General features: G+C 44.5%; 1 protein-coding gene across 3 annotated transcripts in view; it reads right to left on the bottom strand.

The window, feature by feature from the left end:
* Positions 1-989: 989 nt before the first annotated feature.
* CHD2 (chromodomain helicase DNA binding protein 2) overlaps positions 990-25795 on the bottom strand; it is a 123161-nt gene continuing 98355 nt past the window's right edge. For 2 of the 3 annotated variants that reach the window (XM_039217674.1, XM_039217675.1), the window contains 6 exons: positions 24597-24731; positions 19596-19774; positions 17571-17670; positions 15203-15416; positions 8938-9184; positions 990-4453 (listed from right to left, as the gene is read on the bottom strand). In XM_039217674.1, the coding sequence (XP_039073605.1) occupies positions 4120-4453; positions 8938-9184; positions 15203-15416; positions 17571-17670; positions 19596-19774; positions 24597-24731 (1209 nt within the window). In that variant the 3' untranslated portion in view covers positions 990-4119. Of the gene's footprint in view, positions 4454-8937; positions 9185-14945; positions 15085-15202; positions 15417-17570; positions 17671-19595; positions 19775-24596; positions 24732-25795 lie in introns of those variants that run through there. The other variant, XM_039217677.1, reaches the window with a different exon arrangement.

The raw sequence follows: 25795 nt of genomic DNA, 5'->3' as shown, positions 1-25795 counted from the left end.
GTTTCCCAGAGATGTTCCAGCCGAGCTGTGAGTTGCAACACGATTGTGAGTTGTGAGTTGTTTATCGGCAGGAGGAGCCCTCAGCTCTTCTTTGGAGTCTTGGACTCAAGAACTCCGTGCACCAAACACCCCAGCCTCCCCCTCCCGCGCAGCCAGGCTGAGCGAGGCCAGGTCTCCCGGGTGGACAGTCCCGGGAGTTAACGGAGCCAGCCTAGGGGTGTATTGGGTGTCAAGAATTAAGAGGTTCGAGAAGCCTAGAGGTTGGGTCTGAAGCCCCCTAATCACGAGCAAAACCCCTTGGGTCTGGTGACCTTCTCCAGCTCCTACTCAGACGGGATCTCCACCCGCGGGCTGGGCCACCCCTCCTGTCTGGGCCTCGCAGGAGCCGGGCCTGCCCCCGTGCCAAATTGCTGGAGTTAACATTCGTGTCAGTGTTTCCATTATAAAATGCCTTTTTCCCTCTGCACGAATATATAACCCGACTGTTAAATTCCCCTCGCGGCTGTGGGCTGGCAGACGCGGTGTTTTCACTTCCTCTGGATGGAAGACGGGGTGGGGTACAGGACCCCTGTCTGGATGACACAGGTCTTCAAAATGCACCTTCCAGGTCTCCCGGGCTCCTTCCCCGGCACATCGAGCGTGGGAAGGGGTGGGCCGCTCTGCTCCACCAGGGTCTGCAGCCCGTCCGGGTAATCCCGGGCCAGGCACCATGCTCCCCCTACCCCGGCAGTGGCTACGCAGGGAAAATCTCAGGAACCTGCGGTTGTGAGGGCCCTGGACCCAACAACACGCTGGTGCTGGTAGGAAGAACAGCGAGACTTCAAAAGGCTCCATTTCACAAGCTGTCAAACAGGCTGAACGATCTGGCAGCCAGGGGAAGGGAGCCGGGCGGGTGTGCGGTCACACTTCCCGCTGATGCAACGCAACGCGTCCGCCCAATTCTAAAAATCCTTAGTAACACTGTTTAATATACAAGAATCAAAAGTACAGCAGTTTTACAATGTAGGAAAATTTAATACATACTATATAAACAACATTATTTACATCAGAAATCACTAGGACAGTGGCATTTTTCACAAATATAAATTAATTACTGTTTAGTCAACAGGTTTGAAAAGTCCACAATTTTACAATAAAGAAAAACCAACTGTCCCCAAACGAGTGGGGTCAGAAGGACTAAAGCAGCCTGGACCCTTGGCCTGGATCTCCCCGCCCGACACTGCGTCCTTCAGAAGAGCCCCGAAGACCGCCAGTGCTGGGCCCGGGGCCACCGCTCCCGCTGACGAGTGGATTTTGGTCTGTAGGATTCCTGTGTCCCCATGTGAATTCATAACCGAATCGCAGCGTGCACCGCACGTCCCGATGCAGCTCTCGGGCATCAGGCTAGAGTGTCTGCAGCACAATGTGAGAAGTGTTCTGGCTTCCCGCGGACGGGCTAAAACAAGGACTAGAAGGAGAGGGGGACCAGGGGCCATCAGATGGGGCTCTGCTTCTCTCCGCATCTCTGAAAGACCTCAGCGAGGCCCCGGGGCTCTCACCGCACCCCTGCCCAGGGCTAGGGGATACCACGCTACCCCTCGTTCACATTCAGACTTCAGGTGACACCAACTCCCCTCTGCCTCGACCCCTGCAGTCTCCAGCCAGTTACTAAATCTTTCGAAGCGAGGCTCCACGGAACACCACCCTCCCAGGCTCGTCGGGCACTTCAGCCCATCTGCAGGGGAGAGAATTCCTACCTGTGCAAATCTGTTTTTGATAAAAGCATACAGTATTCATACTGACTTAGGTCAATGAGGAAATGTCTCCTTTTCCCCTACTCACTCTTCAAACATACTTCCAACACCTAAAGTAGATGCTTTTATGGGGATACTGTAATTTTATAATCAATTTAACACTGATCTGGCTAATATTGCCTTTTGCTACATCATATGGCACTGCAAGTCCTGAATGTAAACAAAAGGAAGTTCCTTTTTCTTCATGATGAGACATCTTTGGGACTAACTCACTCTCCTATCAACTTCAAAGAAAAAAACCCTGATGAGTATTGAAACACAGGGCCTCCAGTGACTTTCCTGGTTTCCCAGGGGACACAGCCTAGGCTGGGGCTCATCTCTCCCTCCCTCCCCCCTCCTACCACAGGACAGGACAAGTCAGCCTAGCCCTCCTCTTTGGCCGGGAAAAGAAAGACACCAGGTAGTGTCAGTACTGTCAGCAAGAAGTTAAGCTGGTGGGGGTCACAGCATGTGCCCGGCGAGGCGGCCGTGGGGCTAGAGGCTCCCAGCATTCCTTTGGGCCGTGGTCCGGGTCATGTTTACCGGATACGAGCCCACACTGAACCACCCCAGTCCCGAGAGAAGTAAGTAGGGGGCAGGCCCACCAAGCTCCCAACACAAGCTGTGAGGACCCAGACTCTCAGGTGGAAGTCCCGCCCGGCCAGCGCCACGAGGCTGTGTGCAGCGACGACCCACAAAGCCGCATCCGCTTCCCCAGGGTGTGCTGACTTGGGAATTTCTCAGTAAAGGCATTAACGGTGCTGCCCAGGTTACTAGCAAGTAAGCGATAACGGTTTATGAAGTCCTCACAGGTCAGTTCAGGGAGTTTAACCCTGTGCATGCCCAATGGAAAGGTGGTCACCAGCTCTGAGCCTGGATGCAACTATGCACAGTGTAGGTTCAAGTCAGTTATTCCATCTAGAAAGGCCTTTGGATAATCCAACAATACTGGCAAGCTATATTTAAAGGGAATAAAACGGAAGGCCCAGTAATCAGTAAAATGAAAGGAGCCTGATTAATTGGTGCAACCGACTCACCTTCCCACCTTGGACTCTGCTCAACCCTCGCAGGACTCCTACTGTCTGCAGCTCAGTCCCCTGTCCTGGAAGGCTTCCCATTTTGGAGAAACTTTACCTTAGGTTTACACCTTATTTGATCTCATTCTAAAGACAACGGAGTTCAACTCTAATGATCTCCGACTGGGAGTGGGAGCCTGTTTCCCACAGGAACCCCGACTTCATGTGTCCACCTGCCCCACGGTGTCAGGAGACGCGTGTTCTGTTCTACGCAGTCTACTTATTCAAGCTGTGTGAAGGGCACTAAACTAACGAGTGTGGCTGCAAACGCTGACCGGGCTCAACATTGAAGCCCCTCCCCCCACACCTCCCCCAGGAAGTGCACATGCCACCCACACCCCTGCCTGGGCCCACACCCGCAGCACGTTTCCCCTCCTCTCCAGGCCCTGTCCTCAGAATGCTCGTCCCAGGAATCAGAAACCCACCAGGGATGCCGGGTCCCTGGCCGCACCAATCCCCCCAGAGCCCGCCCCCCAGCCCACTCACAGCCAAGGAAGACCCACGCCAGCTGCAACGCTGCCGCAACTCACAGTACGCACTAGTCAGCCAGACGGGCCGACTCCCCCCGGCACCGGGGCAGAGGAGACCCGCTCAGGAGATCGGACCTCTGAAATGTCCAGCTAGTGTGGGAAAGGTTAGTGTTGTATGATAGGGGCCACCGCGGAAGCTGCTCCCCACCAGCCCCTGCACCACAGGCGTCACGAGGAGGCCCAAATGTACGCTTCTCCCAAGAACACACGTGAGGAGTGTACCTGCTCCCCTTCAAGTCCTAGGAGGCGAAACCCACACCCCGCCCCTGTCAGCAGCATCCGTCACATCACAGTGAAGCAGATCACGCTCGGTCTGGCAGGTCCCGGCAACCTTCACACACACGCTCCTTCCCAGCCCACCGCATGCAGGCCCAGGGCACACAGACCCGGCAACAAAATCCTCGTGACTCTGAGATCCCTTCTTCCTTCACTGGGGAAAAACAGCCCACGAAGCTGGGATGCAAAAGTCACATCTTCCTCCTAGCACCTCTCACAGTGGGAGGCCAGGACCAGGCTGGAATGGGAGGGGGTGTCAAAGTGCAGGAGTGGCGACCCAAACCCAAGCTGGACCGAGTGAAAGGCCCCCGGCTCCTTGAGGTGCTCCTTCCACTGGCGAGCTGACAGCAGCGGCATGTCCAGAAACTTCACTCGCTGGTCTAGATAACTGGCTCCTACTGGATCAGACCAAAAATATCCAGGTGCTTAATGACTCTTGCTCTCCCCTTCATTCCCGGCCGTCCTTTATGTTTTCCGAACATTCCAGTTATAATCTGGGTTGTTTTTCTGTTCTAGTGATCTCTCCAAGGGAGACCTGTGATCCAGGGGTGACTTGGAATCGTGGGGGGATTTCTGAGAAGGGGGCGAGCGAGGGTCTGAGACGGCGGGGTGCAGGGGGGGCAGGGGTTGTTTATACTCCCCCAGTTTGTCTGTGTGGAAAGAGCGGTAATGGTCCGAAGGTCCCTGGCCGTGGTAGCCCACTGGGGGACGGTGGTCAGACATTCGTCGGAAATCCTGCTGGTGATAGTTTTGAGGCCGAAATTCATCGGCTCTCCTCCGCTTGGAGTCATGATGGTGCCTGAAACAGAGACACAAGCCTTAGCTGACAGCTCAAACCCACCCCCTCCTCCTCGCCCACCAGCTCACCCTCCCGCGCTCATACTCAAGGGCCCTTCCAAAGGACTCAGGCTTCACAAATGCTCACACTACTAGGAATCGGAAAAACAAAAAGCAAAAGTAATAACAAAGGGCTATTTTATACTTATTGGCAAAACCCATACTACAATATGACACACACCTCAAGTGTGCAATGAAACAAACACACCCCTGAATCACTGGCGGCTCTATAAAGCTGCACTCCCCTCAGCAAAACCGGCCAGACCTACAAACATTTTCAAATTCTTTGACTTGGCCCGAGAGAAAAAGAGCCACAGAAATTAACTGAAAAGTTATTAGCAACAGCAAAAGCCACAATCAATCCAATCATTCAACAATAAAGCGTTAAATAATTTAATAAATTGACTCCATGTAAAGAATAGTAAAATTTTTACTTAGCCCCACAGTAAACTGCTTGTTATCCTATTAAAAGAAAATCAGTAAACATCAACAAAAAGACAACCCAATTCAAAAATAGGGAAGGGACTCAAACAAACATTTCTCCAAAGCTCTACAAATGGCCACTAAGTGCATGAAAAGATACTCAACATCTTTAAAGAACATTAATCATCAGGGAAATGCAAATCAAAACCAAAATGAGCTACTTATCTGATTCACACCCACAAGGATGGCCATGTTTAAAACACACAAACACACTGACAAACACGTGCACAGTAAGTGTTGGCAAAGATGTGGGAAAATTCCAACTCTCATACATTGCTAATAGGAATGTAAACGGTCTTAGCCACTGTGGAAAACAGTTAGGTGGTTTCTAAGAAGCCAAACGTGGAACTCCCATACGACTAACACTTCCCTCCTGCGTATAGAACCAAAAGAACTGAAAACAGATATTCAAACAAATAATTTTATACTCATGTTCATAGCAGCACTATGTACAATGGCCAAAGGAAGAAACAATTCAAATGTCCACCGACGAATGAATGGACGAACAAAATGTGCCATATACATACAATGGAATATTATTCAGCCACAAAAAGAAATGAAGTACTGAGGTGTGCTACAATATGAATGAGACTCCAGCATTATGCTAAGTGTTCAAAAAAGCCAGTCACCAAAGGGCACACCTTGTATGATTTCATTTATACAAGACATCCAAGATAAGTAAATCCATGAAAACAAAACAGACTGAGTATCAGGACCTGCGGAGATAGCAGAATGGGGTGACTGCGTAAGGGTCATGGGGTTTTCTCCAGGATGATGAAAGTGTTTGGAACTTGACACCGGCGGTGGTTGCACAACACTGTGAATATTAAAGGTCATGGAATTGTTCACTTTAAAACAATTAATTCAGTTTATGTGCATTTCCCCTCATTAAACAAAAGAGAGAGAGAGCTGGTGTCTTCAGCTTCCAGTCAAGGTGGAATACTGGGAACTAGACTTACCCTCCTACTTGAAACAAGAAGAAAGAGCAAATAAAACGGTTTGAAGACACTAGATGTCTGGTAACAAAGAACAGGGATTCCCTGAGGGATGGAAAACTGAGGAGACGAGGCTTATAACAACCCCACTCACTGCCCTGAGCCAGTGTCCAGCCCCAGCACAGGGAAGGGGAGACATCCTGAGTTGAGAGGTGGGGACAAAACAAGGCAGCTGGAGCTCACAGGATGGAATGCAAAAGAGGATTCTGCACACAGAAAGAAGTCCAAACACCTGCAAAGGGTTCCCCTTGGGCATTTAACTGAACACTATAGAGGGTGTGCATGTGCAGAAACCACCCAAGGCCAGAAGATTAGAGGTACAAGGGTCCTGTTCTCACTGGCCACACCAAAAACCCTCAAGCTTCAAGGGACGTCAGTAGAGTCCAAGGAAGTGTTCTTGCCCTAGTGAGGGGGAACAATTAGACTTGGCCAGAGCATTGCTCCCTTTCTGACCAACAAATCCTAAAAGCAAGACCTGAAAGAATCACACTGCTTCTAGATAACCTCCTTCTCATAACAGAGGTCCAGAATATTTACAGGAACACAAAACATCCAGCACTCGGTGAGGCATCTAATAAAAAATTACTAGGCATGGAAAAAACAGGAAAATAAGACCATAATGAGGAGATAAGTTAATCACTTGAAACTGATCCAAATGGTAGAATCAGCCAACAAGGATATAAAAACTGAGTGGTGGTGGTTGTTTTAATATTTAAAAGAAGAGCTATCACCTTTGATGGGGCACCTGGGTGGCTTAGTCGGTTAAGCGTCCGACTTTCGCTTAGGTCATGATCTCGCGGTTCGTGGGTTCGAGCCCCACATTGGGCTCTGTGCTGACTGCCAGCTCAGAGCCTGGAGCCTATTTCAGAGTCTGTATCTCCCTCTCTCTCTGACCCTCCCCTGCTCACGCTGTCTCTCTCTCTCCCCTAAAAATAAATAAAAATATTTTTTAAAATAAATAAAAAATAAAAGAAGAGCTATCACCTTTAAGAGCTGCTGCTCTTATTTTTATTTGTTTTCAAGAGAACAGGTGGGGGAGGGGCAGAGAGAGAATCTTAAGCAGGCTCCACACTGAGCACGGAGTCAAACATGGGGGTTGATCCCATGACCTGAGCCGAAATCCAGAGTCAGACACTCAACCGACTGAGTTACTTGGATGCCCTAAAAACGATTTTTTAACTATATTCCAAATTCCAAAAGGTTAGAGAAAGATTTAAGTTAAAAAAAAAAAAAAGAAAAGCTCAAATACAACTTCTAGAAATAAAATTATAATGTATGAAATGCAAAATATACTGTAGGGGGCCCAAGGCAGGTTAGACATTGAAAATCTTAGTGAACTTGTAGACAGAGCAACAGAAACTATCCGACTGAGATAGAAAGAAAACAAAATTTAAAAATATAAGCAGAGCATCCATGAGCTGTGAGAGCAATCAGCGCAAACAGCCTAATACAGGCATAGCCAGAATCTCCAAAGGAGACGACAGGGAGGGAGGGAAGAAACAAAACTGAAGAAATAGTGGTAGAAAAAAAATCTTCCTAAGTTGATAGTAAAGACAAACCCACAGACCCAAGAAGTTCAACACTTCCCAAGCAAAACAAACATGAGGAAACACACAACACGATGCAGCACTGTAATCAAATTGCTGAAAACCAGTAATGAAGGGGAAGAAAAGACATGTTTCATAAAGAGGAACAAAGATAAAGAAGAGAAACAAAGCAAGCAGACAGAAGAGGAACATCTTTAAAGTACGGAAAGTGTTAATGTGGGAATTTATACCCAGCAAATTATCTTCCATAAATGAAAGCAAACTAAGGACTCTCTCAGGCGTATAATGCTGAAGGAATTTGTCACCAGCAGACCCATACTAAAACAAAAGTCCTTGGGCAGATAAAGAGTGATACTGAATAGGAATATAGGTCTACACGAAGAAACGTAGGGCCAGTGCCCGCTGGGGCCGCACAGGGAGATACAGAAGGGCGGGGTAAGAGTTTGGTTCAAACCTCCTCTAAAGGAGACAGCTGCTACTTGGCTATATACGCGTCAGCAGACCCTCCAAAAAGGAAAAGGGAGATGCTGAATAGGAAATTTTCCAGATTTAAGTTTAAATTCAAGTCCGAGCAAAGTGTGTCATTAGCTTAAGAAAAGCCAAAGCTGCTGTGAGGTTAAAATACAGTCCAGTCTTATTCTAGGAATAATACAGAAAAGTTTAGCCCTTCCTACACTTGGTAACTCTCCCAAGTTACAATTGTGGGTCATAATGGCAGTGTATAGTTGTAGACAGGGTACAACTTCAAAAGGCTTTCACCCCTCAACTGTGGGCTGGTGGCAGGCAAGGACCACGGGCCAGGACCCATGTCAGGGTCCCTGCTACCTAGTGTATCTGAGTACCTCACAGCAAGCTCAATAATTTTGATTGTGGACTCTAAGTGTCAAGGCTACCACTTCTTCACATTTCCTCAGAAGATGACAGAAAACTTTTCCTGTATAAGTAGAAGGATGAAACTGCAAATGACTCCCTATGTCCCAGAGAACACAACCTAAGACCTATAATCTGGCATTCAATGCCTCATTATCCAACGTGTCCTGTCCATCTTCTGGACTTTCCTCTCCGGATCTCCACCCTTGGCCTGGGCCTGTGATACCTATTCCATTTCTGTTTAGTAGACTCTTCAAGGCCCAAATCAACAATCAGCAACCTCCTCTCTGCCTCAGCCCTCAGGAAAAACTCAAAAACCTCTACTTTCAACCATCCACTTAGCATACTGTGTCAGCTGTCTACACCGTGATTCCTCCCCAACACGCTGAGGATGCCATGATGGCAAAAATGTTGGTTCAGACTAGGGACCATGACTGGCACAGGATGAGATATTCAGTCAACATTAATGTGTACATCACTCGTCTCTTCCCCTCAAGCAGTGAAGCGCCTGGCAGAGGTCAGCACCTGGTGTCTCAGGACCTTCTGCCTACCTGTCATAATAATCTCTGTGTCCCCTGTGGTCTCGGTCACTGCTGTACTGGTCGTAAGGTCTCTTTCTGGACAGGTTGTTGGGTCTGTAGCTCCCAGAGCGGTGGGCATCCATGTGTCGCCGGTCCCCATAATGGTGGTCCTTGTACCAGTGCTGCTCATACTGGTGGTGCCGGTCACTACCCCACGGAGGATTGCTGTTGCCACCACCATAGTTGAACTTTCTTTCCCTCTGCCAGTCTCCTCGATCTGCAGGAAAAGAAAGAACAGTTTCATGGTTTCAAAAAATGGCTGAATTTCACATCCACTGGTTTAAACTCAAAAGCTGACACATTATATAAATAGACATTAAATTTCCTCCTTCCTAGCTTTTTTGCTGCTGGTAAACATACCAGTAATGAGTCCCAGCCTTCTCTCCTTCAACTTTTAAGGCAAAAGAAAACTCACTGCCTTTCTCCTTGTGAAATCGTAAAAATTATTGCTTTTTATTTTCGATGCCTCTTTACCTTCCAATCTGGGGCAGACCCTTAAAATGAGATTTCACTCAAAAAAACAAAACTAAACATTAATTCAGAAAATAGCACTGCTGAGGGCGCCTCGGTGGCTTAGTCGGTTAAGCGTCCGACTTTCGCTTAGGTCATGATCTCACGGTTCGTGGGTTCGAGCCCCGCGTCGGGCTCTGTGCTGACTGCCAGCTCAGAGCCTGGAGCCTGTTTCAGTCTGTGACTCCCTCTCTCTCTGACCCTCCCCTGCTCATTCTGTCTCTCTCTCTCTCCTAGAAATAAATAAAAAAACATTAAAAAAAAAAAAAGAAAATAGCACTGCTGAATTTCAGAGCCATAAGGTAGTATCTTCTGTTTACACATCTCAAGTTTATTTACCTGCTGCTACCGGAAACAGTGCCTGGTCTCTGAAAGTATTTCCAGACTATTCATACTGATTTTACTATTCTTTCCTAGCTCACACCAAGGGGATAATAAACCACCTCCTGTAAAAGGTGAATCTTCTAACTTTGGATTTGGTTCAACATGCTAACTCTCAAGAAATGGGCCAAACTGAAATCTGTTTCAGCTTTTAAAGCCTCACTTTTCCTTGAGGAGAAGAATCACACCTATTCAGAAAAGGTAGTGAACACATAAAAGTCCAGGAATGGAGGCAATATTGAGTTTAAGTGTGACACCCCCCCCCCCCCAAAATAGATGTCTACTCAGAGTCTCTAAGTGTGACTTTACTGGGAAACAGGGTCTTTCTATATGTAATTAAGGATTCTGAGATGAAATCATCTTGGATTTAGGTTAGGCCCTAAATTCAATGACAGATACCTTCTAAGAGAAAGGCAGAGGGAGTTGTGAGACAAACAGACACCAGAGATGGAGGCAGATATGGGAAAAATGCAGCCAAAGTCAAGTAGCACCAAGGACTGCTGGTGGCCACTACAAGCCAGGAGAGAGGCAGGGATTGGATCCTCCCCCACATCTCCCAGAGAGAGACAACCTAACTGACACTTAGTGCAGACCTGTGGCCTACAGAAGTGTGGAAGAATACATTTTCCAGTTTGTGGTAGCCTTAGGAAACAGGGACATAGGCTTAACCAGAGGGAACTATGTGGCCTCATAGGAAACCCATCTTCTATCTACAACTGTATTAGCACCAAAAATAAGCCACCAAGTAGATGCCCCTCTACTCATGCTGCTGGTCTTCTAAGTATTTTTTTATAGAGCCAAAGAAAAATACCATGAAGGAACCTGACAGCTTAGGAACTGATAACACAGTCAGCCAGTGGCTTAAATTCCCTGCTGCTCTGGTTGTGGATCAGGCCAGAGGACCAAGAAGTAAAAAATTTTAACTATTCAACCTAAAAACTTAACAGACAACAACAAAAAGAGACACCTTCACAACATGAAAACAAATCACTTGAAGGTGGCTTCAAATGGAAAGTAATATTTCAAACAGGGTGTCAGTGTCTGCGGTATCATGGAGAGGCTTACAAGTCAAGCCAATTCATTTATTTCCAGAGGAACCGAACAGTGCTTCTTTCTTCTTGATCCCGCTATGAGGTAGGTCACTGGTTAGGAGTACTGAGCTATTAAGGAGATGGGTGAAGAATCCAAGACTTAAATAAAAAACTACAGTGAGCTAAGAAGAGTTCTTTCAAAGGATCAGAATATAAACTCAGTGGCATCACACAAAAAACACAAAACCAGCCTGATGCCAGGAAAAAAATCAGTACAAATAATACAATTATATCTATGAATATGGATATAGTTCCCAATCATCTTGTACAGTCATTACCTTTTCCCCTGAATCAAATGGTGATCAATGGTGATCCGAATTATCTGAACTACTTAGATGCTTAAGATCAGAAGACCTGGAACTTGTGCTTCCAGGTAGTCCGGGGTAGCTTGCAGCAGAACTACACTCTGCCAAGAACAGTAAGAAAAGCCAGATAAACAAAAACTATCTGTTTGAGGACATCAAAGGGTAGCCAGAGCAATCAGGACTAGACTAGAAGAAGTAAGTCTCCGAAGAGCAGAAAACTTCAGAGAGGTAAGAGGTGACCTCTGTAGCCACTGAGGAGGTTTGTGACTCTAAGCACAGGCGACGGGCTGAATATTTAAGCTTTTACCAGCACAAGCTGGGCCTTTGGTGGTCTTTCTAGGCTAGAGGGACACAGCCGACTTGAGGGGCTCAAACACACAGCCAGTCTTCCCTTAAGATATGTGCTGAATCTGCAGGGAGCAGAAGGCTGAAGACCCGAGCCCCAGAAGAGCAGAGCAGTCTGGGGCAGCTGCACAGTGCTGACAAAACCAAGATTCGAGTCTTAGGCCTGTAGGAGGTAAGGGGCAGAAAATGCTCCGGGCCCTCCGCTGAGCACTCTGAAGAGCTAAGCCCCAGGAACAAGGGGGCCCAGAGGCAGACTAGACCAGAATGATGGCCTTACACTCCATGTGCCCTGGGGAAGGAAAGAAGGAATCCTTTCTGGGAAAGCAATGTCATCTGGAGCTTACATAATTTTTTTTCTAGTAGGCTCCATACCCTGCAAGTGTGGGGCTTGAACTCATGACCCTGAGATCAGACCCGAGCTAAGATCAAGAGCTGGATGCTTAGCTGACTGAGCCACCCAGGTGCTCCTGGAGCTTCCACAATTTTTAAAACATAGGTTCCCCCATTTAATCAAAAATAACTAGGCACGCCAAAGACAGGACTGTATGATTGAAAACCAAGAGAAATAAAACATACAACAGAAAATGATTCACAAGAATTCAGATACTGCAGTTAGCAGGCAAAGATTTTTAAATAACTGTAATTCGTATGTTAAAAAAGAGAGGAAAAGATGGAGAAAATTAAGTTTTCTAAAAGCTCGAAAATTTTACCAGAAGAATGAAATACATTTTTCAAAAGAAATCAAATGGAAATCCTAAAACTGAAGTTTAGAAAGAAATGTACCACTTCATTAAGATTATTATGGAATATGTGACTCTTTGCAAAATCCTATGCTAGGACTCCTATATATACTATATACTTTTTAGGTTGGATTCTACATGTTTTCCCTTTCTTATTACCTGTATCTTTAAATTCATGCTCACCATAACCAGTGAAGGAACAGAAGATGGAGGACTTACTAACTTCCTTCAGTCAACCCTGCATTCCCAGCATCCTGAGGTAACGGGTTCTGTGTGTGTTTTCACATCTTACTCTATGCTTATCCATACACAGTATTGTTTTGAATAAGCATTCAAAACAGTATTCAAATATACAATACAGAAAACAGTTTGGTGGTTCCTCAAAAAATTAAATCAGAATTACTGTATAACCCAGCAATTCCACTGGTAGGTATATACCCAAAAAAACTGAAAATAAGTACTCAAAAAGTAACTTACACACAGATTTTCACAGTGGTACTATTCACAATAGCCAAAAAGTAGAAACAACCCAATGTCTATCAACAGATGAATGGATCACAGACTGTGGTGTGCATCCACACAATGCAAAGTTATTCAGCCACAGAAAGGAATGAGGTACTGACACCAGTTACAACATAGGTAGGCCTTCAAAACCACATTGAGATACCTCACACCTGTCACACTGGCTAACGGTAACAACTCAGGAAACAACAGATTTTGGCGAGGATGTAGAGAAAGGGAAACCCTAGTGTACTACTGGTGGGAATGCAAACTGGTACAGCCACTCTGCAAAAGTGTGGAGGTTCCTCAAAAGCTTAAAAATAGAACTACCCTATGACCAGTAATTGCACTACTAGGAATTTATCCAAAGGATACAGGTACGCTGATTCGAAGGGGCACGTTCACCCCAATGTTTATAGCAGGGCTATCCACAACAAATTATGCAAAGAGCCCAACTACTGATGAATGGATAAAGAAGACGTGGCATACATATATATATATGTACATACACACACAGTGGAATACTACTCAACGATGAAAAAGGATGAAATCTTGCCATCTGCAACAACATGGATGCAACTGGAGGGTTTTATGCTAAGTGAAATAAGTCAGTCAGAGAAAGATACATATCATATGATTTCACTCATATATGGAATTTGAGAAACTTAACAGATGACCACAGCAGAAGTGAAAGAAATAGAAGATAAAAACAAAAAGGGAGGCAAACCAGATAAAAACAGAGAACAAACTGTGGATTTGATGGGGGTGGGAGGCTATGGGACATGGGGAAAATGGATGATTGAGGAGGGTCCTTGTTGGGATGAGCACTGGGTGTCATATGTAAGAGATGAATCACAGGAATCTACTCCTAAAGACCGGAGCACACTGTGTTAGCTAACTTGAGAATAATTTTTTTTTAAAAATTATGTTAAGAATAATGAACTGTTAAAAAAAAAAATATATATATATATATATACACACACACACACACACACACACACCTTGAAAACGGAACCCAGACACACAGTATGACTTCATTAATATGCAGTGTCCCAAATACATGAATCCAGACATATAGGATACAGACTGGGGACTGTGGGGGCTAATGGATGTGGGATTTCCATTTGAAGTAATGGAACTGTTTTGTAACTAAGACAGAAGTCATAGTTGCACAACACTGTGAATGTACGAAATGCTAATGAATTGGGTATTTAAAATGGTAAAAGTTTAAGATACAAAACAGGTGAATGTAAGGGAAGGGAAGCAAAAATAATATAAAAACAAGGAAGACGACAAAACATAAGACACTCAAATACAAAGAACAAACTGAGGGTTGCTGGAGGGTCTGTGGCTGGGAGGATGGGCTAAATGGGGGAGGGGCATTAAGGAAGACACTTGTTGGGATGAGCACTGGGTGTTATATGTAGGGGATGAATCACTGGGATCCACTCCTGAAGTCACTGTTGCATTATATGCTGACGTGGATGTAAATTTATAAACAAACAAAAAAATACAACAATAGAACTTAAATGTTAAAAACAGAAAAGTGAATAAATGAATTTTAAAAAAATAAAAAAATAAAATGGTAAAGTTTATGTGATTCTCACCTCAATAAATTTAAACAGACACACAGATTTTGTTGTTGCTGACCTATAAAGCCAAGTCATTCTTTTTAATAATTGATAATGATAGAGTACAACCATCCTATTACTTATCTAATGATTCTCCTACTATTGGATATTCAAGCTATTTCCAGCTTTTTGCCATTCTACGACTGAATGCCATCCTTATTCATATAGAAGAGGGGCTTATGAGTTAAGATACTTGAGATTAATTCCTGGAAAGACTAGCAATTCACACTCTTAGCAATTTGTGTATATTTCACCCTTTCAATTTTTGTTGACCTGAATGGCAAAAAAAAAAAAAAAAAAAAAATTTGGTTAGCTTACCAAAATTACCATCACTTTAATTTACATTTCCCTAATAGCAGTACTGGCCATCTTGTCACACTGGCCATTTGGATTTCCTCTTCTGTATGAATTCCCAATTCCTAACCTTTGCCCATTTTTCTATTTGGTTATTCTTTTGTTACCTATTTACAAGGGCTTTTTCAGTTTTAACCGTGTGACTGTCCTATATAATGTAAATTGTTTCTCTCAGTCTGTCATTTGTTTTGTTTATGGTGGTGGCCATGTTCTTCTTAGAGCTGGAGCCTTTTGGATCTTTACTTCATGCTCTGCGTCACTGAGACAAAAGAAGACAGTAAAGTGTTGAAGGAGAATAAAGTGCAAAGGTCTAGCTATCTTTGGAAAATAAATGATTCTTCTGGCATCTCTTTTTAAAACTCCACTTAATGACCTACCTGCATTACTAAAGTGTCTCTTGTTAGGGTGATTATAGTTATCTCTTGGGTGTCCGTGCATCTGTGGGCCATGAGAGGCAGGCAAGTGAGGCTTTTGAGGGTGAAGGTTGTGCGGGGCGTGAGACTGAGACATCAGGGAGTCCCGGCTGGAGCCTGAGGCCTCTGGTCGAAATGGCTTCTTACCACCAATCACATCATCTTTCTTCTTTTGCTCCTGAGAATAAAAGGAAACCAAAGAATCTTAAGATCCCAGGCTGAATTCCCAAGAACAGTACAGAGGTCACCGCCTCTAAGTATTCCCCTCTTGCCCCTCTCTTAGGTTCCAAACTGCCATCTTCTACGTTCTTATAAACCATGTTCATAAATTCCCCTGAGCTCCCCACCCCTGCTGCTCTGATAAGAGAGTCACGTTCCACCGGCAAGTCCCTGTGAGACTGTGTGCCTGGGCTGTCAGCCTTCTCAGAGATTCATCCTGGACCATGTATACGTAGGAACACAACTTCCTAGACTAACTAGAGCAAACAACCTCTGACTAGCCCAGCGGGAACTAGTTCCTATGCCAAACTCATCAGGCTAAACATCTCAATGTTTACTTTTTTACCACACAAGTAAAATGTGATAGAAAAATACCAGAAAATATAATAAGAAAATAATGTAAAGTGCCCTAGTATCTTACTACCAAAGAAATTAATGTCTGTGATTTGGTCCATAACTTTCTAAGCTTCTGTTTGTGTGTGTTATTTTTTTCTTAACAACAAAAATATATTTGGTATTCTTCTTACACTTAATATATTATGCGAATCTTCTCATGTGAACACTTACTTGCACTATTTTATTATACAGCTGAACAACATTCCCCACCATGAATATATCGTGATCTATTTATTCTGTTTTTTATTGTTGGACATTCAAGTCATTTCCACAACATGTTTAAATCCTTAGTTACCTCATTACATTGTCAAAAGCAGAATTGTTTTTATCTTTTGACACATGTGACTGAACCGTCCCCCAGAAGACTGTGACAGTATACACCCCCAGCAGCAGGACCAGTACATTTGTTCACTATACTAACTGCTGACACTTAAGACTAACGTGGCCCCTCTACCATCGTGTGTTCAGCTACAAACCGTCATCCTAACTTTCACTCCCACTAAACAGGGTCTTTCCCACTATTTCATTCCCTCCTCAGTCTTATCCTGACTATCCTCACAGACTTTTATATTGCTTAAAATTTACATTAACAGTCAACATACCAGTATATTATTTCTGTATATTACTACTATATCATACTCTTCTAAATTATAAACTACTTGAGCATACTATTCTACAGTCCAACACATTGCTAAGCAAGTTTAGTTCATGCAACAAATACTTTCGAGCACCTTCTCCGTGCCCAGCACCTTTCCAGGCACTGAGGCTATAGCGGAGGATGGGAAGCATATCTCTGCCTCCACAGAGGTGACAGGTTAGAGGAGGAAGTGTTAAATGTCCAGAGACTGGCCCTACATGGCTGATCTGGTAGGGCTGCTACGGCAGGTCAGCAGATCTGTAAACGGGCACGCCTGCAGAAGGAACACTGCCCCTGCAGAATCAGTGAAGTCATTTATGTGCCCATCCCCCTACGCCAAAGAAGGGAGGGAACTTCTGGGCACCTTCTCATGTTGGCTCCTTTATGTGAGGACGTTATGTACAAAAGCAGGAAGGGACACCGAGTGTACATGACCCAGGAAAGAACGGAACAAGTACTTTCTGGCCAGTGACTTATCAGGAGCCACGTTTATAAGCTACCACAAGAGTAGAGAATAAATGATTCTGGACATAAGAATGCAGAGTAGGGGTGCCTGGGTGGCTCAGCTGGTTAAGCCTCCGACAGCTCAGTCTGTGAGTTTGAGCCCTGTGTCGGTCTCTTTCCCGACAGCTCAGAGCCTGGAGTCTGCTTCAGATTCTGTGTCTACTTCTCTTTCTGCCCCTCCCCTACTCACACTCTGTCTCTCTCTTGAAAATAAACAATCATTAAAAAAAAAGGAAAGAAAAGAATGCAGGTAACAACACCTTTTCAGAATTTTAATAGTCTTTGGTTCTAATACATTGGCTATTTTAGCCATCGTGTCTCACTCTCACTTTTGCTACCGATGTAGCGTGCCACGAAACCACAGGGCGAACACGGCAGAGGGGCACGCAGTGCAGGCAGGGCTGTGGTGCACCTGCACCTCCATCTGTAAGGGGAGGGCAGAGAACTAGGGACCCTCTAGCACCACAAGTATCATTCCATGACATTCTTCCCAGGGAAAAACTGTAACTAAGGAATTTTTCTGTGGAACTGGCTTTTACCTGTTGGTATTGAATTAGAATTAAATTTATATTTTACCTCCTCTTCTTGAGATCTTTTCTTATGAGCCATCTTGTACAACTTATGCAATTTTCGGGCATCAAATTCTGTAAACTTGGAAACAAAAATCCATAGGTTCCTAAAAAAAATAATAGTTCTAGTAAATTATAGGATTTTAAAAATAACTTTTTATTCCCTTTATTGTGCTGGCAAGCTACTAAATTCTGGTATGGATATTCTCCAAGTGTAGAAATTAAGTAACAGAATATTCTTTCAGGTCTGTGTTTCATTAACACTCCTTTAGACACCAGTGTCCATAGAGTTTGACCGAGAGGTCTGGAGACGAAGGCTCCATCTCCGGGCTAAAACCTCCCATTTCACTGGCACCCAGGAAAGCCCGGGAGTCTTTCCCAGGTTCCGCACTTACTGGATTCTGCCACCCAACCCGTCATTACCATTTTCAGGTGGAGACCTCTATACACTGGGGCATCTCCAAGCTCCTGCCCCTTTTCCTCCCAGATGTCACCACAAGGCCTATAGTTTCTTCCCTGAACACTCCCAAGAGGCGCCTCCCCTGCAATTCCACTGCACCCGCCCCAGCAAGGCATTACAGTCAACAGGAGAGTGCTGGACAAAACAGGTGTCTAGAACAAGGAGGCAGGGGTACCGGCAGTGAGCTGGAAAAGGAGTCTCCCCTCCCTCCACACACTGCAGCGAAGAGGTTCACCACGTCACGCCACCCCCCAGAGACCACTGCTCCCTCAGTAGTAAACCTGCTGCATCATGGGCAAAGCCATTCCCCTTCCCTTCCTTTTTAAGACCCTCTATAATGAGCTTTAAACTCTAAAAACCTCCCGGGTCCCTTCACTGTCCCACTTTGAAGCCTTCGCCGAAGCTGAAAACTCTTGTCATCTAAGCAAGTGCCCCCTGCTCAAGCCCACGCGCCCGCCTCTCAGAAGAGTTTCCTCCCAGCCTGCTCTTCTGCAGGCCCTTCCTCCTTCTCGAACACCCACCACATGTGGTCTCACAATCACCACTTCATGAAGGGCAGTCTCTCCAGAGTGGGCAAGGACCTTCTCATGAACTACTGCTAGCCAGGGCCACAGTACCCGGCACAAGTAAACACAGACGGGCCCCAGGTCACGAGAGGAAGTCTAGCTTCCTACATACTACAGACTATGTAGTAGGATGACCTTCTGTTATCTTCCAACAGAGATTAAGTTGGGTAGAAATACAGCCTAGGGGCTAGCTAGGTATAGAAAGAAGTTGGTTAACAGTGTAAAGGGTAATAAAACTAGTATTATGAAGCTTAATATTTTTTAATGGGTATGAAGCATGCTACAGATAGCACCATGGCAAAGTTTTCTTGAATCCTTTTTTCACTCAAAACCAATCCACTGAGATTGGGCACATTATACCTAGATAATTACAGTAACCATGAAGTATAGGAGTTCAAAATGACTGTGGATTATGGACAGAGACTCCGTGTTACAATGATCTTTGAGAAAGACACTAGAGTTGTTTTCCTAATATATACTAAGTGAATATATAAATGAAGATATATGAGCCATGATATGCCTTAAAAACTAAAGTTTTAGTTTAAACTGTATTAATACAAATGACTACTACAGTTCTTTAATTATCAGAGAGAATAATGAAATCATAGTTCTGGTGATTTCAACCTTTGTTTCACCTTATGTGTTAGCAGAGAACTGATCAAATACTTATATCTGACTAGCAACCTGAGGTGGGTGAAGTAGTGAGACCAGATGATTTTTATCCCTTCCAGGTTTACAGACCAAGTCTTTGTTCTGAGAATAGGCCAGCCTCCTGCTGTTCTGTTGTAAAATAATGACATCATCCTACCTATTCCAAAGACTGGTCTCAGTGGAATGACCTATTGCAGGAAAATGAAACTGAAGCCTGCGGGTAAGTTGCCAATAGATGGTTTTTACTGGGGAAAGATTTTCATTAGGCAGCTATGTCACCCTTTATAAAACGAGAACAGAACCCACACACACACTGTCAAATCAAACAGGGCAACATGAGGCCAAGGCCACTCACCTCCTCCACAGCTTGATGTGCTCCTGGTCTGAGTAGGCTTTAAGGCACTCGGCTATTCTGTCTCCGATTTTCAGCAGGCAATTTCGGGTATGCTCCAGCTGTTCCTGCACGTTGAGCCCCTTGTCTGGTTTGTCCAACTGTTTCAGTGCCTTTTTCACAGGCCTCATCCTCTCTTTGCACTGGAACAGGCCAACAGAATAGAGACATAAAACACTTGCAGCAAAGACATCTTGTCTTTGGTTCCTGTGCCCTAAATTCCCAGAGGAAACCCGGCCCGCCCTCACACCATGTTACCCCAGGGGAAGAATGAGATGGAGCCAGTGCAACAAGTGTTAAGTCAGGAAAACTTGAGGTGCAGGTCCCGACAGCATCTCTTATAGAGTGAGGATTTCTACACTCTTCCTTTATTATATATAGCTCAAAACGTTTCTGTTTCCTCACCGGCAAGAGGGGCATGATAATGCCTCATAAGGCCATTATGAAGATCCAATAAGAAGCAAAATTACATACCGAACCTAGAAACTTCTCACCACCATCTGAACTATCTAAAACTGCAAGATAAAATATTTACAAGTCCTTCAGGCTTATAAGAAACTATGTGGAAAACTTCCAGATAAAGATGGTGGGCTGAACAAAAGAATCACTTTCCCCCTGCCCAACTCCACTGACACAACAGTAAAGGGAGGTGTCTTAAAAACAAATAAGCCCACAAAGACAAGAAAATGAGAGAGAAATAAGAGTAACAAAATATTGGCAGTAAGGGAAATCACTCAACAGACCTAACAGGAGAACCAATTGGTCTATACTGCAAAATTCCCCCCAAAGGCTCGATAGGCACCTCTCTAAGTAGGAGAGGGTGAAAACTAGGGACTGGATTTCTCAGTAATGCTTTCAAGTAAGAGATATCCAGAGTCACAAGAGACGCCCAAATCTCCCAACTCTGCCCAGCAAAAGATGCAGAGGTTATTCTCTGGAGAGTATGAAGGACAGGTCTTGGACCTGGGCTACTTGGGCACAGCCTGGAGGCAAGGCTGCCGCACCAAAACAGGAGCGTATGGACATATGCACACCAGATGAGCCATTGCCTGGCCATTTGCCTCCCAGACTCCAGAATGAAGGGAGCCAGGCCTTCACCCTCCACACTCAGGAGATGGAAGGATTCTTCTCCACAAAATCTGACCATCTAAGAGGTGGAACTACCCACTGGAAGCCTCCCAGGCAGCAGCCCAGCCACATCACCCACGGTGAACACTCAAACTCAATCAGGCTCCACCCACGTGCTCAGAGCCTCCAGTCAGATGGCTAGTCCCCTACTCCTAAATATGTGTGCAGACAATGATAGCCAAGCCATCTGAAAAAATACCGAACATGAGTGATGGAAAACAAATTCAACAGAAACATAAAAACATTCAAGAGAACCATGAGGGAGTAGTGGAGGGGGGAGATCTTGGAAATAAAACATGACAAGAGAAGTAAAAAGCCTGAAAGAAAAAATGTGAGGTGCATCCAAGTGGCTCAGTCGGTTAAGCGTCCAACTCTTGATTTTGGCTCAGGTCATGATCTTATGATAGTGGGACCAAGCCCAGCACTAGGCTCCATGCTGAATGTGGAGCCTGCTTAAGATTCTTTCTCTCCCTTCCTCTGCCTCTCCTCCCCACTTGTGCTCTCTCTCAAAAAAAAGAAAAGAAAAGAAAAAGAAAAGAATGTAAGATAAAGTAGAGGGGATCTCCTAGAAAGTAGAATCTAAAAAGCAGAAATGGAAAATAAAAGATAGTAATATTAGGGTCCATCCCCAGAGTCCAGTATCCAAAAACAAAGTTCCATAAAGTTTAAACCAAGAATCAAGAGGAAGTACCACAAAATAATTCAAGAAAACTTCTCAGACCCATACAGCATGGTTGTCAACTATCACTAGGTACTTGGCGCAACAAACTACTAAGGCACGAGATCATGACATTTCGGAACAATGAAAACCCCCCAAATGTCTATCACTCTGTGGTAATTCCATCTGTTTACTTTTCAGAGTCATACCTCAATTTTAACAAAAGGACACAAACCAGAAAGGAGTGCCACAACCTGGAAGATACCTAGAACGACTGTTATGAGTAACAAATTAGTATTGTGAATATATAAAGGATGCTACTGAAAAGGCAAGAATAAACAAGTTACCCCAAAATAGGCAAAGGACATGAACAGGCAATTCACTAGAAACATGAATGCCTAACAGATATGAAAACAAATGTTCAACTATGCCACATCAATAATAGCTCATACCTCTCTGACTGGCAAAAATTAAGAAGTCAGAAAAAAAACAAGTGTTTCTAAGACTGGGAAGCGATTGGAACTCAAGTTCACCGTGAAAAGGAGTATATAAATCTCCACAATTGCTCTGAAGGGTAATTCAACAGTACCTAGGAAAGTGGTGGACATGCATGCGTGCCTTACGGAAGACCCAGAACTAGAGAAACATTTACATGTGTAAATGAAAATATTTACAACAATTCTGCTGCTACTTTTAGTAGTAAACATATGGAAAACATCAAGGTTCATCTACAGAAGAAACAATGAGCTGCAGAAGTCCTGATACAGAATAATACCAAAAAAATTTTTTTCAATTTTTTTTTTTTTTTTTTTTTTTTTAAGTAACCTCTATGCCCAATGTGGGACTTGAACCCTGGACCACAAGATCAAGAACCGCAGGCTGCACCAACTAAGCCAGCCAGGCACCCCGAAGCAGTTTAAATTACTAACACGTATACACCTCAAAAACAGAGATGCTGCAGGAGGAAAATCAAGTTACATGATACACACAGCATGGCATTTATATCAAGTCTTTCCAGGCATTCATGCCCAATTGTCTGTGTCAAACCTTCGTCCTATCTTAACTGTGTTGACAAAGGACAACTTATGTGACTCCCTGTATCTTTTGTTTTTCAAATATGTGCTTTTTTACTTTTTTAAAAATTTTTGGGAAGTTTTATTCATCTGGGTGGGGAGGGAGAGGCGGGGAGAGGGAGAGAGAGAGAGAGAGAGAGAGAGGGAGGGAGGGAGGGAGGGAGGGAAGGAGGGAGACAGAGAATCTGAAGCAGGCTCCAGGCTCCAAGCTGTCAGCACAGAGCCCAACGTGGGGCTCGAACTCACAAGCCATGAATGAGAGTATGACCTGAGCCAAAGTCTGACGCTTAACCAACTGAGCCACCCAGGTGCCTCTATGTTATTTTTGTAATAAGTGGAGATAATTACCTACCTCATAAGATTGCTGTGGAGAAAAAGACATAAATGCACACAAACAGTGCCTGGCTGTTTATATGACCCCTCACGGTCTTTATACACAAACAAAAGTCCTAAAACTCTCAAACCAAGCACAAGAATGACTGATAACTGGACCTAAAATCACCCTTACTTCTGGGGAGGTAGGAAAGGAGAGGTGTGGGTTTAGAGTGAGAAACAACACGGCCTTCAATTTTACCGAGTCTTAGAAACTCACATTTGACAAGGCTTCATGGTACCTGTATCAATGTCTCTCATATTCCTTACATTTTTCCACAACTTTTTAAGGATTTCATAATCCTTAACACGATTAAAAGAGCCAATAAGTAAAAGCATTCTGAAAACAAAACTGGTACACAGAAGCGCAGGTTGGGGTTTTCTCTCATAAAAACCGGGCTAAGGACAAAGCAGGACACAGATCAGATGGCTGGCTGTACAGTGGATTTATTCCCTTATAGACAGTTTACTCATTTACTAATGTACCTCTTACTTTAGAAATACTTTTCCAGATGCACTTCCGACACCTAAGTGTACTTGACATAAGAAACAGTGCTTGCCGTCAGAGAATTCAGAACAGTAACAGAGGATTAAGAAAAATGAGAGAAGGACGAAGAAAAATAAACGTGCGTGTCAAGATTTTGGGGAGCAGAGACAGGAGTAACGAGGAAAAGACCACCTAACAGAATGAGGTCAGTATCCTATCCTCTGCTGCCACACAGCAGGAGGACTTAAGAGATCTGGAAGACCAGGTTCTCTTTGAGACTGACTAGCTGCAGCAAGCTGTAGTTTATGGAAGGGTGGGCAGAGGAGGGGACTCCTACAGCACGTAGCCCAGTGAAGAACATGCAGGTCCGGTGAGGGGCTAAGCTCCTTAAGGACACACTGGCCTGTTTCCAATTCCACATGAGACCTGGGCCACGACTCAGCCCCTAGCAACAGGTACGGGAGCACGGAAGATACACCATGCTCAACACTGCTCCAGTGCACTCAGCCGGGACACCGGCCGTATCTCGTGTCGTACTGTCCTCTAGCTCTCACCATACGAGCCACAGTGGCCTGCTGTGACCCCTCTCACTGCACCACAGACACTCCTACCACACGGCCTTCGCACATGCTGCTGCCTTGCCTGGGCACGTTCTTCCTCCCCTCGTCTCCTGTGACCTCCTCCTCTTCTTTCAGAACCCAATTCGAACATCATCTCCTTTACATGTCTTCCCAACAGCCCCTGCCTGGGTCCAACTCCCTTCTCACCGGATCTTCAGAGCACCTGCTGTCCCTCCCGCACGTCCCCATCACAGGCACACAACCACGATCCGTGTGCCTATCTGACTATGTCCCCCCCTCAAATGTGGAGTCTGCAGCGACAGAAACGGTTGTCTTTGCAACACTGCAGGTAACTCCAGGGGCTGGCACACAGAAGGTACTGAGGAAATGTTAGCTCAGTCAACACTTCAGTTGTCCAGATGTCTCTAAGGGCCTCTTTAGCCTTTCTGACTGGGAGCACAAGATATGAAATCGATCCCCCAAACTTATTTCTCACCAGAGAGTAAGAAAATCTCTTCCTGTCAAGCTTGTTCAGAGCAAAAGGTCTTTAGACAGTAGGAGCAATGTGTTCCAAAGTCACATACTAATGCTCACGCCCACTGCAGCTGTGCGGCTGATCTGAGGAAGACAGAGCCACAGCAAGCACTGTGGCCACACACACCAGCACCCCTCAATTTCAAGACTTACTATGCTGAATGTCTCCTGGTCCAGATCATCGTCCTCATCCTCTCCAATGGGGACAGGCTCACTTCCTGCTGTAATATGGACAGGACCCTGAGATCGCTTTGATTTACTTGAAGATTTGGCATCACCACCTTTAGGCTTTTAAAAAAGAGTTACAAGGAATCATTGTCATTTGTGCAATCCTGCCTTGCGAGCTGGACCTCTTACCTACGTCACATCACGCCATTGGGTAAGTGTGATGGGCGCAGTTTACAGAAGGCGCAAAATAAAGTCTTCAGAAACATCATATAATCAAATCTACACAATTAATGAATGGCTTAATCATACATCATTCCCATTTCTGTCTCCAAATACACCCAATTATAACTTCAGCTTCAGAACGATGTTATTTTGGCTTCTATCCCCTCATCCAATAAATGCACAAAAACATCATTAACAGGTTAAGATTATAAATTGCCAGAGCTCTTGTAAAATATCACAAAGCAACTTTTATTAAGAGCTTATGAACATACACTTTGATCAAGGAATCTGTATTAACTTCAGTACTGTAAATGACTGAGATGCACATGAATTCACATGGATAAATCTCATTTATCTGTGAAAGGGTGCAGGATGGAGATACATATGTATACACTGACTTCACGTATGAACATTTAAAAACTTAATATTATGCTTTGTTTATGATTCTTTAACACAGTGAAAGTGTAAAAACACAAATAGGAAGGTTTCAAACCCTGAGAGGAGAAAACAAGGAGGCAGAGTAATGAAATCAGAGAGGAACAGAGTGGCTTTCAACAGTGTCGGTAAGGTGTGCACAGAACACAAAATACACCAGCCAAACAAAAGGCACTTGGAATAAACATGAAAAAATGTTGACAACAGCTATACACGGGTGGTGGATGAGTGGTAAATTGTTCCCCGTGCTTTTATTTTGGAAATGTTTCACTTAAAAAAAAAAAAAAAAACAACCATCTTTCTGTGGGAGCACAGATACAAAGGTATCTGGCACAGGTATTCCTAACATAAAAAATGTCAAAGTGATTTCAATATGGGAAGTTTAAATTGCTTCTAAGATATATAACCAAATAGAATCTTCTTTATTCAAAGTGATTTTAACACTTATTCACTTGGAATGTTGTTTCTGATGTACTACTGAAGTGCGGAGAAAGGGCTACCCAGAGTCGGATTTGGTCTTCATTTTG

Source organism: Hyaena hyaena, unplaced genomic scaffold, assembly GCF_003009895.1.
Source record: "Hyaena hyaena isolate Hyena2069 unplaced genomic scaffold, ASM300989v1 scaffold_702, whole genome shotgun sequence".
Taxonomy (NCBI): domain Eukaryota; kingdom Metazoa; phylum Chordata; class Mammalia; order Carnivora; family Hyaenidae; genus Hyaena; species Hyaena hyaena.
The sequence above is the reverse complement of the archived record's forward strand: the minus strand, read 5'-3'. Positions and strand labels throughout refer to the sequence as shown.